Source organism: Dermacentor andersoni, chromosome 4 (genome assembly GCF_023375885.2).
Source record: "Dermacentor andersoni chromosome 4, qqDerAnde1_hic_scaffold, whole genome shotgun sequence".
Lineage (NCBI taxonomy): Eukaryota > Metazoa > Arthropoda > Arachnida > Ixodida > Ixodidae > Dermacentor > Dermacentor andersoni.
In genome coordinates this window covers 113,910,859-113,928,104 of record NC_092817.1, presented here as the reverse complement: position 1 = coordinate 113,928,104, position 17,246 = coordinate 113,910,859, and the positions used below count along the sequence as shown (strand labels likewise).

General features: G+C 44.8%; 1 protein-coding gene across 1 annotated transcript in view; it reads left to right on the top strand.

Annotated features, from left to right (window-relative positions):
- The window catches only part of LOC126537495 (uncharacterized), a 46,003-nt gene that overhangs the window by 18,201 nt on the left and 10,556 nt on the right, over positions 1–17,246 (top strand). The window contains exons 2-3 of the mRNA XM_050184521.3: positions 2,429–2,496; positions 6,064–6,145. Coding sequence (XP_050040478.1) covers positions 2,429–2,496; positions 6,064–6,145 — 150 coding nt within the window. The remainder of the gene's footprint in view (positions 1–2,428; positions 2,497–6,063; positions 6,146–17,246) is intronic.

The window sequence follows — 17,246 nt, the reverse complement described above, 5'->3', positions numbered from 1 at the left end:
TTCTGTAATATGGGATAACTATATTACTGTTTAAATATTATATTACAGCTTTCGAATTTTTGTAATTCCTAGTTTAAATAATAAGTTCTTTTATGCCGCATCCATCCCCCCTGGAAGCGCGTCATAGCCACAGTGTTCCTGCCCAGTCCCCCCAGTGAGTGAACCCAACTATTTGAGGAAGAAGCAGACAACGTAAAATAAGATGTTGATCTTCACACATGTAAAATCTGCCCGACTCTTGGCCAGTCCCCGTGAGTGGGTATGTGCCAAAGAATTTGATGAAATCATCTCCTTCACTGTGGGAGAACGCTGCTGTCGCGGTAAATGGGTCCCGAGCAGTAGAAATCGCTGAAGTCTGCTGTCTTAATTAAATTATGGGGTTCTACGCGCCAAATCCACTTTCCGATTATGAGACACACCGTAGTGGAGGACTCCGAAAATTTCGACCACCTGGGGTTCCATAACGTGCCCCTAATCTAAATACACGGGCGTTTCCGCATTTCGCCCCCATCAAAATGCTGCCGCCGTGGCCGTGATTCGATCCCGCGACCTCGTGCTCAGCAGCCCACCACCATAGCCACTGAACAACCACGGCGGTTAAGTCTGCTGTCTTCTGACACACTTAATTGTTGTTGGATGTGGGTTGATGTGATCGCACACACGCCTGGGATTCCCTTTTTTGGCTGTCCCTTTGCAAAAAGCAAGCGGTATATGTTTTTCCACATTGCTTGGCCCATCTCCTTGATTTAGTCTTTTCTTTCATATACTTGCGGTAACCCCGCGTGCATGAGACTTGTTTCGCTTTTCCAGGCACATATATAGATCCTATGTGAAGCATATCCACCTGCAAACAGGCGGTAACAATGTCGGATCTTTGTCGACAGTCTGAATATTAGCTATTATATACAGCCGAGCATTTCGGCAGCTGCGTTTGCTGCGCGCAACTCATGCGCGGTGCAGACCTTGGAGGCGAATTCTTTGCGACATTCGCTTACAGGGGCAGCTCTTGCCATGTATACCGGGACAGGACAGGTTACTGCTACAGCGTTACGCTACGTCTCGTTGCGTTACGGCAATGCATTTCCCCTTCCAAGGGCGTTCCCGACAAATTTGTGGGGCGCAGACCGGTTCGTTGGGGAGTTGCACGAAGCCACGGTAACACGAGAGGGGAAAAAGCGCGGTACACATTTGGTGATCTCATTAATGATACCGACTAGAAGTGCGGACCATGCGGAAGCTTACGAAATGAACTCGACCTTGATTCTTTGAAGGCTATACGCGTCATAACGTTGCGCTGCTGCGCAGGCGCGGAATAAAAGTCGCAAATACCAGGTTGCCTCTGTTGCTATATATGTGCAATATCGGTGCAATATTTCAGGAGACCTTTTCTAGGACTTCCTTTCAATCTAATGATTGTTTCGGCATTTTAGCTATACTCGCAGAACACTTTCTGTGGCTATGAAGGGAAAGCCAATCGAAAAGCGACAGAACATATATCCAGGAATTTCCAGCAAAAATTTTTGTTTCTAAATTCCGCTGAAAAATGTGGTCTTTCTAAATAATTTTAATGTTTGCTGCTAAGTAAAAAAAAATGAGGTAGTTGTTGTTGTCATTAGGCGGAAAAGCATCGTTTGTTTAATTTGTTTACAGCAAAGCCAAGGAATAAACATACTGTTTCCGAACTAACGTCGACATGAACTTACTGACAGAACATCGCTTTTTGGTTCTCAGCCTCATTTCTTTTTTCCATGCTTATTACTGATACGAATTTGAATGTTTCATTGTGAACAGAGCAAGCTGCAGCAATGTGTGCAACCACACGTGTAAATTTTAAAGATGTATAGTTTAGTTCTGGAAGTGCGATAGTTGTTTACCACAATACCTTGAAAATGCATGTTGGGACACATCGATAGTGAACTAATGCACTAAATTATTTAAACATACACGAAGACGGGCACGTACGCTGTTGAGACACGAGGAGATATCAAAACGCGATGATGAATAGTTCGTTATTTTCATTTAAGCTATAATTAGTAAATACGGCTAGCCACATCGCCGACGGAATTTCTGTGTCATCGAAATGGTGAGACTGTGGCAGCTGCATCACCGTTGACTTCACGTAGACACGCCATCTTGTCAAAACATTGCCACCGGACCAGAACTTGTTCTTTAGTTATTACGGCCGCATCGTGTTGAACAACATTCAATATTCCCATGCATTCCCAAGAAGACTTCTATGAAAACTCAATTTAGAAGTTCTTTCACGTTATGCGCACATTGCGAGGCATAACGACTTTTAACGTACTATGCGAACGGGTGGAAGGTGCGCGTAGCGAACGAAACGTTGTTAACACGACGTTATCTGAAGCTCTTAGAAAGCGAAAGGGTTTCAGTGACATTAACGTGGTATTTTATTCTTTGCTTGCAGTGGCCATCGCAAGTGCACAGACCGTTGACGACAACAAAATCTTGGTATCAGCCGCATGGCTATGCGAGGTAAGCAAGGCGGCAAGCTGGCAAGTTTCTGTGTCCGCTAGCTGGTTATGTGTGCTGAAACCCCTCAATGCCAAAAGCAGGGCGCTTTGCCAAAATGACCACATGTGGTTTTCGAGCACTTGCAAGTGCTCGAAAACGTTCCCCCCATGTGATATCTTTTATTTATTGGGGCAATGACGTCAACTCTGCTGCCCGTGTTTAGACGTGGGAAGACGATTCAGACTCCACACAGCGTTGAGTGGATGAATCAATCAGATCTAAGATAATACTTCCCTCTTCCTCCTCTCGTGAATTTGGTCGTTTGGTTATATAGGTTTTCGAGTAAGAGCAGCGATTAGGCTATTAGGGCTGTATTTCTGAACATTTTTATTCTATCGCATTCCCATGGCGCCAGTTTTGTGGGATGCGAAAAGCGAACCTAAAGCGTAAGTTCAACGGTTGTAAAGTACATATGATTGCAGCGCTATCAAGAAATAACATGTTAGCGTCCTGCAGTAGTTCACAGTGCAACTTTGTAGCATTGTTTTTGTTATTGATGAACTTCGCTATTTTCGCGAGATTTCAATGCAACCAAATGTGGTGGGAAGAAAGAAAACTTTGGTACAGATGCTACCATACATTTTTTTTTGTTTGTCTTCGTTGCATTGCAAATGCGAACGGGCAAAGGAAAAAAGAAATGCCCTTGCTTGTGCAAATCAAAGTCGTTTTTTATTAAACATGTGTAGCTTTTTGAGGCTGTGATCAGTACGATCTAGTCACTTTAGTAATAAGGGTTTGTACGCCTAAATGTCACCTTTTATTTCGCCCTCACGATAACAAAAACGCCAAGACGCATAAAACTAACGGACACTGAAGCGCGCAAGTTAATTGCCGATCAAATAAAATTAACGGAATTCCAAAAACCAGCGTGTTTTGTGTGCGTCTTGTCCTTGATATTTTGTGCAGCTTCTGGCGCCTTTTTCTTTTTTTTTTTTGCTACCGGAAGAAGCTTGCGGTTATTGATGAACCAGGGCCAATTCGTAGCTCATTTGTCCACGACAAAATCGCACTGCAAAGATCATTAATCACAGGTGGCAGCATTGAGGGGCACATTTTAAGTTTCCACAGGCTAGGCTGGTCTAGCTTTAGTTTGTTTTAGTGACGCTTATTAGAGTGGGTGGTTACCGTTTTGCTAAGAGAGAGAAAGAGAAAGGAAAGGACAGGCAATGAGGTGTGACGACGCCGGTTACTCGTTCCTCGTTGTTTGCCATCCGGCGTTACTGAAATTGTAGTGGTCCTAGCTAGACGTGCCATGGGCATCAATAAACCAGGCGAACGGCCAAAAATGATGACATCGAGTGGTAAAAACTTTAACGATTTGTATAGAGCACAGTGATGGATTTAGATGGGAAGAAATAGCAGGTACGAAATGAATGCTTTTACGAAGTGAAGCACTGTATTCCTTCTTATTGGCCACCGTGGCGAACGTGCCGGGCCTCTTCACTTGTCTGCGAGGAAGCGACAACTCATTTCCCTGCAAAAAGGTCATGTCCTTGTCTCAGGCGGGCACTAGATTTGTTCAGCGTAAAACTTCACTTCTCATAAGAAACAGTAAGTGATGTCACCATCGCTTCCCGCTATCGCTTCATTTCACGATGCTTGAAGGAGCGGCGCACACTTCTATCTTACGTCTGGTCTTGTCACCTCCAAAGAAAAACTTGTCTAGCGGAAGTCAGTCGACAGGAAGTCAAAGGCCATCGCCGAGCTCAGTAGTCTTTAGAAAGTGGAGCAGGGTTTTTGTGACTTGAATAGTAGATGACGGCTGGGAACATGCTCGTAGTATTTTTTCTTCTATGAATGCCCTGTCATCCACCCGGCTCAAATCTTCACGCAATGTTTTGCTTTCATGGGTGAAAATAGATAGTATACCAGGATATATTGCATGGTTTCGTCGCAATCACAAAGGCAGCACGAATCGCTGTCTATGGAATTCATCGGAATGTGACAATTAGTGTCTGCACTCCCTTTGACCCTTCACTGCGCCTTCAACTACCGCCTACCCTACCTCGACGAAGCGCAAAGTTATTGTGCCGCTTGTTATTAGGCATCGCTTTTACGAACGCCTGTTGTTTCCGTATAGGCTGATTAGCTAAGCATCTTTGTCAGCGTTGACGGTAACTTGAAGCTCTCAGCAGACAGCTTTCTGTTTCACTTGCCCTTAAAATGAATGGTGAAACAATATACTGAATATATGCTGTATTGCTGTTCCGTGTATGCCTCAAGAAAGCGGAAATATAACTGATAAATTATGTGGTGAATGCATCTAAAATCCTAAACTGCTAGCCTCGTTTACCACATTTTTCTGTTCGCGCACCACCTACTGCCCATCAACTTTCATCAGTTGGGAACTCAAGATAACACAAATTATATGTCCAAAGAAAAAAAAAAAACAACGGCATGAGCACGGATCTCCTTGAAATGCTGTCCTCGACTAGGTTTTTCATGGTGCATTCGTACATCTTTTAGTTTCTTTTTTGGTAGTTTTCAGTACGCATTCGTACAGCAAGCCGAGTCTATATGCAGTTTCCTCACGTGCGTCTTTTATGAAACTAAAAAGTATGTTCATCAGTTTGCTACTACCAAGTAGTACATATCCTTGGCTTCCGGAAATATCAGACCATGCTCAAGGCATTGTTTTCTATAGTGGGCGCTTGTCAGATTGTGCACGTTAAATTTTGACATTTCTAGCGAATTTCGGTGGAACTGGAGGAGTGTTCACAAAGAAGGTCTAAATGTCCCCTCGACGCCCGTCGTTAGAATTTCGAGTTTTATACTAGTCGAAGGTTTATGATAGTCAGAACCAGCGTAAAAGTGTCCTACAGACGAGAGGAAAAGTTCTTATATTCAGATCGAGATTTCTTCTCATAGATGAATGCATGAAGCCTTTTTATGATAGGCTCTGTGGCACTTCCTGAAATAAAGTGGGGCAGCCTTAATGGTGTTACTATCATAAAAACTGCTTTGAAACATGAAATATCCTGAACGCTCCACGGGAACTTCTTGGTAAGACCTAGCGCTGCGAATTCCCTGATTGCAAGAGTGTAAAAGTTATTCGCTGAATGACAACTGCACGCAGTAGCGTTAATAATTCAAGAGGGGTAAGTTCAATAGTAAACTGAAGTTGCAATTGAAGTGATCGACAGAGATCGACAAATCCAGAAAGATGAGTGGCTCACTGGCTCTGCGCAGCGAAACCACACGTTTTAAAGACCGTAACTGCAAAACTGCACGCAGAAAACAGATATAAAATACACATTTACAAAGATGAGATTACGGCCGATGGGAAATAAATAGGGATTTCTTTCTTATTTCTGTCTATAACTGATTGTTTGTTATCTGACATATTTAATGTCACGAAGGTGGGCCGAAAATTTGCGCAGATGCCTAATTCTGTGGCAGCATGCCGTGTACTCGGATATATGAATAATATATACAGGGTATTCTGCATTTCACAGACACCACTTGCCCACTTGGTTATGTAGTTGGCTGGAATAGAAATTATCACACCTGTGTCTTGTGTAATTGCAGGGCCTGGAGTGCCCCGAAGGCAAAGAGTGCACACTGGAGCAGCCCCAGTGCACATCAGAAGACTGTTCCCTCAAGCCATCATGTAAGTTTGATTGCTTTCTTCATCATACTTTTCGGGACTTGTGTAGCATACTGTTATCTGTTTTAGTACTTTAGATCTTACAAACACGAAAATACATGGCAGGTATCGTCGTTTGGTAGATAACCGCAAGGAATGAGTCACTTTTGTACTCTTCGACGAAGCGGGATTCTACTTTTTAGCATAACTTGTGTGCCCGTATGGCGCCTTGCTCGACTAACCATAAAAGAATTTACTCAGATCCGTGCAAGCGTTTAGTAAGCCACACAGCTACAACTCTATCTCAGTAGTACCTTGCAGCGCTGTGGAAGCTGCAGAGCTCGTTAGCCAATAGGACAAGCAAAAGCCCCTCAAGATGTGTTCATCCGCGCCACGTTATCTGCTCCTCGTCTGTTCGACGTCTCTGTGCCGTCTGCTCGCCTGCTTTGTCGGCACTTGCTCCAAGCAGTTAATACGAATTGTTTATTACGCCAGGAAATGTGAGGAAACTACAAGGCTAATAACTTCTCCCCGAGCGAGACGAAGAGTGGCTAGAGTAACGTATTGCAGGAGTCGCGAACCACGCATCGTTACATGCTACAGCCCAAGTCATTAAGCATCAGTTATTGTGCTGCTGAAACTCGCCTGATACATGAAGCCCTACAGCTTAATTTTCTCTTGCCTGTTACAGTTTGTGGGCGCCACAATGTATGACGTACTGCGTGTGCACAGAGTTTAAGAACAATAAAGAATAAATAAATATGTTTTTCAAAGCAGAATCACGTTCTAAAGCTTAATGCCTAAAGTTTGAGAAGTCGTTGGTCTCCCAAGTTTTCCTCGTCTATACTGGCCTCCTCGTCAAATGTTGTTGTGTCCTCCCCACGATTGACAACGACGGATTGTTGGCTGTCGACAATGTCATCAATGATGTCGTGCATTTCTCTCATCTTGTCTTCTTCCTGAATCACATGTTTAACATAGTTCTTCCACTTCTGTGAACTTACTTGTGCTATGGCATCTGCAACATGTTCCTTCAGCTCTTGCGTTTTGAATACGCGGTTCGCAGAACCCACAAAACGCTTCTTGTCACTCCACACCAGCTCTACAGGGTTGAGCTGGCAGGGAAATGGTGTTAGCCTTAAAACGAGGTATCCAGCTGCAGCAGCAATACAGTATACACGATATGTGTTGCCCTCAACTTTCACAGTCTCAATAAATTTCATCAACTCGACCTTTGCCATATCGTCACTACAGGGAACCGTCTTTTGTGGAAGTCACTCCTGCATTTACTTTTCAAGGCTGCTCATGCGTGGAACTTTTTCTTGCCTCACCGAGTGGTACGGCGCGTTGTCCAGAACTATTACACTGCCCCTCACAAATCCTTGTCTAAACTCCAACAGAGCACGTGGCGGCAATTACAGGCCCACACTTTCCTCTCTCCTGCCCGACTTACCCTTATTCAGCCCGGTGCCTTCTCACCCGAATGCACACTCTGCAGACACCCACGAGCAGACTATGCTCACATTCTCTATTCATGGCCGAAACACTCTCCCCCTGCCTCTTGGCATGCATTTAGTCCGCAGCGGTGGGAGACTGCTTTGGCAAGCTAGGAGCCGAATGTCCAGCTACGGCTAACGATCTGGGCAGCGGAAGTCGCCGCTAGGCTTGATCTGCTGGCCACGACCGGCAGCCTGAAGGCCACCCGCGGAACGGTGGCATCTTAATTTTCTTTTCATTTTTTTTTTTTGCGGCCTTCACTAAATAAAGTTTGTACCACCACCACCACCACTGTCCGGGGTAAGGTGTGTAGTAGTAGCGTCTCTTCGAACCACCTTTCATAGTGGGGCCCGTCTATCTCAAGGGGTCTCTGTGCTATTTTTCGCTTGAAATATTTCTCCAGCACCTTGCACAAAGCCATTCTCGTTTTCGCTGTGCGTCACAATCAATCGTACCTCCTTACAACTTGGGTGTTGCAGGCCAATGGAGAGTTCATTTCCGGCCATTTTACGCGCAAGCGTGAACGGCCAGCTCAAGAAATCTGCGTTTTGTGAAGCTGCGAAGCGAGCGAACGAGGAAGGCGTCTGGGCCTCCGTGCTGGCTCCGTTATGACTGCAAATTTCGTCTGCACATTTAATTAGTACTGAGGGCAAGGGCAACGCAGAAATTTGAAGATAAAAATCATTAAACGTACTTTTAAACTAACACTTTTGAACACAAAGTCCAGGATGTTACGTGTAGAAAGATACAGACGGAAGTGGCTATATACAAGCTATTTACACTGGACTGGAGCCAGAGCACCAGGCCGACATTTTCTCGCGCCAAGGACAAGGACCCACTTCGTCGTCGTTCTCGCGGCGGCTCGTCTCTCGGATATCTACCGATAATATCGTAATAATATGTTTGAAATTGCGCTTTTCAAACGTTCGCAATGAATGGATAACGAAAAAAATAATCAATTGAGAACCAACCCCAATTACTACTCAATAATACGCTCAGCACGCATTTGGAGGTGGTTATTTGCTGCACTATATTGGACTCTTTTATGGGGGTTGCTTCTCTTTACCTCCGTGCCTTACCCGTACGCGGAAGGCAGCCGGTACTTTGAGCGCCACTTCCTCAAGCAACGCGTTCGGAACCCTGTGTAGCGCCTGCTCCCGCCTCTGATCGCAGACGCTGCGACCAGAGGTGCAACACCTTAATGACAGTGTCTCAAAGCGCTAGCTGTCACGAGGGAAGTATCTGAGAACGCGCCCCTTACCAACATGCCACCATGCGGTACAGAACGGTACTACCCAGCCAGCGGTATTACACTGTCCCACGGCGTGGTCACGCGTGGTCGCGCGGGCTTTATCTTGAAAGTGATCTGCTTTGGGGTCACAGTCTAGACGGGCCGACGGCTCGTAGCTTTGCATGCGCTGTGTTCTCACCCCTCAGTTTGCGTTGAAGCGTCACTTTGCTAGCTGCTGCTGCTGCGATTCCTCACGCCAAATTTTGACACCGAACGCCCGCGTTCATCGAGTGGGAAGTGTTCGTGCTTGCCTGTGCGCGCTGACGCTATGCTAGTTAATTTAGTTAATAAGAGAATGTTCACAAGTGGGCGTTCTACTCCGGCGGCTGCTGCGTATGGCGCGACCGCGCGAGCCCTGTGGTGAATACGATCTGCGATGCGGACATTGTAGGCGTTTAGGCGCACCGAAGGCCGATACCGTCGTGTGCGCTCTAGCACCCATACGCTTGCGCCTCACCCGCGTTCATCAAGTGGAACGCCACTGTAAAATTTCTATGCAAAATGCTAGCGACGTCACTCACCACGTCACAAGCTGCTTTAGCCGCGACAGTTTGCGCAACAGTAATATCTACAGTAAAACGTATGCGAGGAGCGCTACCTTTTCGCATTGTTATCAGGAGCCCCTTATCATCAGTTATGGGGTTCGGATGCTTGCTTCATGCTTGCTCTTTATTGAAACGAATGCCGTGCGCTGTATCTTGTATGCGTGCTTCCAAAGAATGCATGCTTTTTCGTTTCACTTTGCTGAGCACTTGAAGCCTGCTTCGCCCTCGTCGCGGGTCGACCCGGTATTGCACTACCTCCGGTATCGGTCCACATTTTTGCCTACGGACATAGGAGACCAAAATGCCTGCGAACGAGGGGCTCAAAGCTTCGCCGTAAGATACCTCCTTGGTTGTACCCTACGGCGGCCCAAGGATACGCGTGATTTAGCGTGAAAAGCACCCTTTTATTAAATAGTTACCCAAGCGCATAATCACAAATACTGTGTTTCCTCCTTCACCATTTGGACAGTGAAGATATTAGGATAGAAATCATCCGCGAGAAATAAAAATTAAAAAGAAACACGTCTTCCGAATCCTGATAATTGCAATGACGGAAAAGTAGTAAGTATAAAGTTCTATTAAAGGCATGAGCTTCTATGAAGGTCGCACTTCAATTACTTGGATCTGGTATGATATAACAGGGCGTTGAACGGTGAGCTATCGTTGTGGAAGCCATCTGTGGATTTTCTGTATAAGAAATTTGTATAAGCCTCCGTTTTTTATGACATAGGCTTGCGGCACATTCTTTTCTTGTTAGAAGGGCGTCCAAGTGGGATGCGTTTCGTTATTCTAAATAAGGAATTCTGAAAGGGCATAGACTGCACTTTCTATCCAGACACTAACGTCGTTGCTGCCAACTTGCTCCTAAATACCTTCGACTCTCGTTAATTCCACCTTGATTATTTCGACTTTTCGCTTAATTAGAACGCAGTGGGAAGTGCCGGAGAGAAGCCATATATAGCTGTTGAAGGATAACTCGTTTAATTCGAACGCGGAAAGCATGCAGCTTTGGTCAATTCAACACTAACTGGTGCCCTTTCATGCACGTAGCGGACACTGAAGGTTTGAAAAGACAAGAATTTCAGCAGATGGCGCTACTGACTGCCTAGGCGACGACGGTCGCGGCAGCAACCTGCCCTGCAGTGGTGATTACGTCATGCGCTGGGGTCGGGGTATGTCTCCTTAGGACCCGCCGTGGTTGCTTAATGGCTATGCTGTTGGGTTGCTAAGCACGAGGTTGTGGGATGGTATCCCGGCCACGACGGCCGCATTTCGATGGGGGTGAAATGCGAAAACACCTGAGTATTTAGATTTAGGTGCATGTTAAAGAGCCCCCAGGTGGTCCAGATTTCCGAAGTACACCGTATGTCGTGCCTCATAATCAGATCTTGGTTTTGGCACGTAAAACCCCATAGTTTAATTTAATTTAATGTATTTTTTAGGAGTTTGTCAGCGTCGACGACAGTGTTCAAGTCTACGGCCCACTCTTCAACGATCACATGTAATTTTTATTGCACAACTGCATTGAAGTGGTTTGTCGACGACGACAGGCTACTTCAAGCAATAAAAACATTTAAACATGTTCACCTTCCCACTGTTTGTTAAGTTGATCTTTTGGATAACGATACCGAATGTTGCGGTCCCGCTTGGATTGAATTAACCAGAGTCGACCGTAACGGGAAAATGTAGTTCTTGATTACATGTGTATCAAATGGTTCGCTCACCAACATGTTTTGCAAAGACACTCGTTCTTTCTCGATCGATTCATTTCCGCATGCTCTGATTGGAGAATTTCACGTTGGTCTGGACACCGCCCGCGACGTTAGACGTCGATGGATAGTATAAAAAAAACTCGCAGGCCAAATTGCTTCAAGGATGGTAAGGATAGTAAGGACAGTAAATTCACCAGCTTCTTAAATGCTACACTTCGGACCGACAGAAACGAGTAGTGATGGATGTTGTCGCGTTCTTTACTCAGTCAGTAGTCTCTGGGAGACCACAAGGCTCAGGTATTGGACCCATTCTTTTTTCACTGTATGTTAACGATTTTCCCTGCATTTTATCATATTATTTTTTATTTTTTTATTGATACTGCAATCACACTTTGGGGATTTTGGCGGGAGGTTACAAATGTTGAAAACATCACACAAAAAGGCAACCAACGAATACATAGATACATAAGAGCATTATACTCTGAAGTATTGTACATGCATTATACTCCGAAGCTTTAATGTACGCCGACGATACGGCACTAATCTTTGTTGGTGACAGTTTAAATGATATCGAAGATGAAATCAACGAGGAGCTACAGAGAGTTCTATCATGGTTTAAACGAAACCGCCTAAATATTAATACAGACAAAACTAAATACATGTTGTTTCGCTCCGGGAAGAAACAGCTCGATTTTGGTAGGTTTAATATACTTTCAGAGACTGCACTGCTGCAGCGTGTAGCCTCGTTTAAACATTTAGGGGTGATGTTTGATTCAGATATGAAGTGGCAATCGCACAAGTAAGACATGTTCGAAGCTAGCGTATAGTTGCCGCTCGTTACTAAAAGCCGGTGAACGTTTTGACACAACGGTTTTGCGTATCCTATACTTCAAATTGGTGCATAGTCATTTCAGCTATTGCATAATATTGTGGGACAGCACATACAAAACGTACATGAAATCTATTAGCCGCTCACCAAAGAGGGCAATAAGAACTGTTACATTTTCAAACAGAACGGATACACCAAAACAAATGTTCCAACTGATTCGGGTACATCCGCTGTAGCCTGTTCACGTATTAAGTGTGGCTAACATAAAACATGTACTAATAAAACATGATGATCCCCTCTCATTAAGCACCGTTACGCTACCTGCGCGCTGTACAAGAGCTGCAGCGAACAACTGCTTTAATTTACCGGTTGACAGCAATGCCTACGGCTGAAGGCGAATATAATTTCACGGCGCTCTCATTTGGAATGCCATACCGACTGACGTGAAAGCAGCAAACAATTTTTCCGCGGCAACGAAGCATTTCATGCTAAGTGGATAAGTGGTATAATTGGACAAATGGTCAACTTGTTTACTGTTATCCTCTCTATTACTTAATCAAGTGTTTTCTTATATCTGTATTTAGTTTTGTTTTTCTTTTCTCACTGTTCTAACCGCTTGCTGAATTATATAGGCACTTCGAACAATTTCTCCCGTTCCAACCCAGCCAGGCTATGGGACCAAACAAGTTTTGCGATTTCTTCTGTAATATGAAGATCAAAATGACAATAAAAAATGTTGCTTAGATAGGGCGCATGTCACTAAAAGTCTTCAACCAAAATTATGGGGTTTAACGTGCCAAAACCACTTTATGATTATGAGGCACGCCGTAGTGGAGGACTCCGGAAATTTCGACCACCTGGGGATCTTTAACGTGCACCTAAATCTAAGTACACGGGTGTTTTCGCATTTCGCTCCCATCGAAATGCGGCCTCCATGGTTGGGACTCGATCCCGCGACCTCGTGCTCAGCAGCCCAACACCATAGCCACTGAGCAACCACGGCGAGCAAAGTGTGCAAGGTTGTCCAATTCACCGGTGAAATTCAGCAATGTAATGATTGTAATTTACCGGTTATAATAAACTGATGCAATAGGTTGGTGGTCGTTGAGTTAGCTGAGCAACCACCAATTAAGAGGAAGCTTTAGCTCAGGTGCTCCTATCTAAATACATGTAAAAGGAGAATTCGTTTTTCTCGGCAACCACTGCACCAAATTTGACGGGGTTTGCTGCATTTAAAAGAAAAACTTAACATCTAGTGACTGTTGGTTTCGAATTTTCGATTTAAGTTGTTATTTTTTTATAAAAAATTGGCGAAAAACGCAAATTTTCAGAAAACGAAACTATCAAGTTTATAACTCCGTAACCCAGCAAGAAAAAATGATATAGCAATTCTGTGAATTGTATCTGATAGCACATCTAAAGCGGACAAAATTGATATGTTACACATGAACCTCAAAAAATGTGTCAATGTGTTATTACAACTTTTGCAAAACCCTCGTAAATAACGTAACAAATTCACGTGAGATGTAAAATTACATATCAAATTTGTCCGCTTTGAATGGTCTAATGGATGACGTTTACAGAATCGCGATATCTGTTTTTGATGCAGAGCTATTGGTTTGTAAACTTCGTGCTTCTATTTTTTTCAAACTTCTGAATTTTTGAAAATCTTTTTACCAAAATTCAAGCCCTAAATCAAAATTCCGCTTCCAACAGTCACTAGAATTCAACTTTCTCTCTCAAATGCAACAAATTTCATTAAAATCGGTCCAGGGGTTATCTCAGAAAAACGTTTTTGCGTTTTTACGTGTATTTGAATAGGCCGCGTCGGAGTTGGGCCCGAGCTAAAGCTTCCTCTTAAGGAAAAGCGCTTGCAGCTTTTGTCATGTGAATGGTGCCATTCTTCACTACACTCAATGCTCTCTGAAAGTGGAACGAGAGGCGGCGTCCGCCATCACAGAGGCAGGACAGATTGACCTAGGCGTTAACCACTCCTCATACGTCGGCCAATCCCGAAGATAGTGCAATGCCGGGTTGACCCGCAGATTGACAAGCTTTACGAACCACACACACACACACACACACACACATATATATATATATATATATATATATATATATATATATATATATATATATATATATATATATACATATATATATGTCTCTGACGCAGGCCGGTCCTTCGGCCGAAGCGTCAGTCAAAACATATGCCTCACGTTCTTCTTTTTTTCTTTTTTGAATATTAGAAATTCGGTTCTGTCACGAAACCCTTCATCTTGTATACATATATATATATATATATATATATATATATATATATATATTTCTTGCACTTGAAGGAACTTCAAGTGACCTCATCGAATGGTTCACGAAAGTGACGGCCTTATATGACAATTTACAAGACGTCATAGTAGGAGACAGTTCAATTTCACAGCCTGAGTCCTCTCGGTGGTGTAATATTCCTTCGTATAATTGTCGCATACTTGGCAATCACTAATACTGCTTCTCCTTTCCGGCGAAACTGCTGCCTCTCTTTCTTGCTTTTTCTTTGTCTGTTTTCGTCCTTCCGTGGTTTTCTTCCTTGCATGGAGTTAGTCTGTTATGGACCCTATTCTCGTACAGCTTGCCTGCGCATGATGTGCGGGATACGGGTCGCACTTTTCCTATTCCTGGTGGCTTCATTGGCTGCGGGATCATGATGACATCAGCGAGAACATCGAGGCCCATAAAATAAATTACAGCGTCCTGCTGACACAAAGGTCCCCAGGTTGGCTGAATAACCACTTCTGCCTGAAAAAGACACTGGGGATTTCATGTATGCCCAAAGAAAGGGTAATCACAAGAGTTATACTGGTGTCGCAAGCACATGATCATCATCGGGGCCTATCCGAATTGAGCTTGAGTCGAATAGAGTGTGCTGCACGATAATTTACGATCGCGGTCTTGCCGGATTCTGATCGGGACATTCGCGATCCGTGAATCACAATCAGGCCTCTTGATTACGTTTTCAGGCTGGTGTCTGCGCCCTTTAGTGCAGTATTCTGAAAACGCTACAAACAAAACAGGAAGACAACTCAATAAGAAAAAATAAGCATATAAAGACCTTTTTATCAGCAACAGTAAGCTGTAAAACAGAAATATTGTCCATAGCTAACCTGCCATCTAGTAATTCCTCTCACCACATAACCAAGACCGGAGGTCTTAATACAGTGTTTGACTATGGGACCTCCCTTTGTACTTCATATCTATCAACACATGAAACCAAATGCAAGCAAATATTTCGAAAATATGAATTTGTAGCCCAAGTATTATGCAGGTGTGTGTTATCGACGATCAGCAGACGATAACTCGATCGGGATCGTTGAATTGTGTAGCAGCGACCATTGTTGATCGCGATCAAGAAATCCGGCCTGAATTGGCCCTGATTGAAATTAGAAGCGCATGTGTGACACCGCTATGATATGGGCACCACGCGTCAAGGAAGCGTTGAAAGAAGATGACAGTATTGCGACAAAATGAGGAAGCGAAGGACGCTTAGTCTGAAACTGGATTTCCGGAAATTCCGGCACACTACGCTTCTGATCTCCACGTTTCTGCTATTAGAAAAAAAAACCATGTTCTTCTATACACATTCTTTATTAACTGCTGATTGCATGTTATGTCATGATGTAGCGTCATTCATCGCCAGACAAATTGGTAGAGTGCGTAACTTGACCATATTAGCGGCCATCAGTCAATCACCGAGTGGCTGCCCAGCTCGTCTCAGGTCCGAACAATGGCGCCACTTACATCATTGAGAGAACAGCGCTGCGGAGAAGAGTCGAATTACCCCATGTTACGTGTGAAGGAGCCCTCATGGCAGGCGAGATCGCTCTGAGGAAGAGTCAGCGGTCGGGCTTTGACGCAAACGTAAGGCTGAATATTGTGAGCGCGATTCTTGTGTTGTGCTAACTCTTTACATTTCTTCCATATTTTAGTATAAAGAACATATGCTCCAAATGCACTTTCTTGTATCCTCTACAGATAGGCATGATTCTTTGAAATATCCAAACAGCGGTAAGCTAAAAGTCTTGCAATTGGACAGAATATATACCGGGGTTATGGAACATTGGGTTGTAATGAACAAACCTGTCCAACCGCCTCTTTAGGAAAGCGCTATGTTAAAATGAAAGCTTAAACTTTGTGAAGAAGGATGACCACCGAAGCTGTGTATGTGGGCCCCTTAATGCGAACTGCACCTCCGCCGCAGGCGGGGCCGCCATTTCAGTTTCTTCAGGATCGGCGCACGTATGGAGAGTGCTTAACGCCTGATTCACCTGCGCCACATGTCCGCCCGGTATTGCAATATCTTTGCGATCGGCCCACGTATGGGGAGTGCTTAACGCCTGATTCACCTCTGCCGCGGGTCGGCCTGGCATTGCACTATCTTCGGTATCGATCCACGTATGGGGAGCTTTGTGTCTACAAACGGAAACGATCCTGGGGGAACTAGCCCATAACAGTTTCGCTGTAATACTTTTCCTGCCATTCGTACTGAAGGACAACTATGACGAGAAAGAAGAAGAGTTATGCTGATGCCCCTGCGTGTTTCACGTCAGGGACGTCCACCTCTCACGTCATGGCGCTGGAGGCCCAAGTCTTCGATGTTGTTGTTCCGACGAGGAATGGTCCCGAGACCGTCGTCGGCGCGACGGCCTCAATAGTTGGCCTGTCTGAGGTCTACTGCATTCAGAACATGGGATGCCTCAACTTCCAAGTGACCTTCAAGAGCATGGCTTCGATGACTAATCCTCGATGCTGGCTGCATTCTCATCGGTGGCGAGCGTTGTCCTGTCGTTCCCGTCGGCCCGCAGGTCCCCAACTAACTTGCCTCTTGTTGCTGTCCTTCGTTCCGAACGAAGACCTCGTCCAGGCACTCTCACCATACGGCAAGTTTCTGTCTGTCAACACTGGTCTTATGAGTGGTCGACGTGGTGTGCTCACGGGCACCCATTTCGTTCGGTTGGAAATCAGCACCACAACCCCTGTTCTCAATCACCTGCGAGTCTCTGGTCATCGTATGACGTTTGACTAGCGCGGCTTGCAATGCGTGTGTCGTCGGTGCGGCTCCAGCGACCACTACGTGCACAGTTCATCGCAGCATTCTGTGGCCGTTGTGGTATCCATGGCCACGAAAGCGACGGATGTGACCGTCCTTGTCGGCGTTATGTGGTCGCGTGCCCTGTGTGGCGTTCATACTCAGACGCTG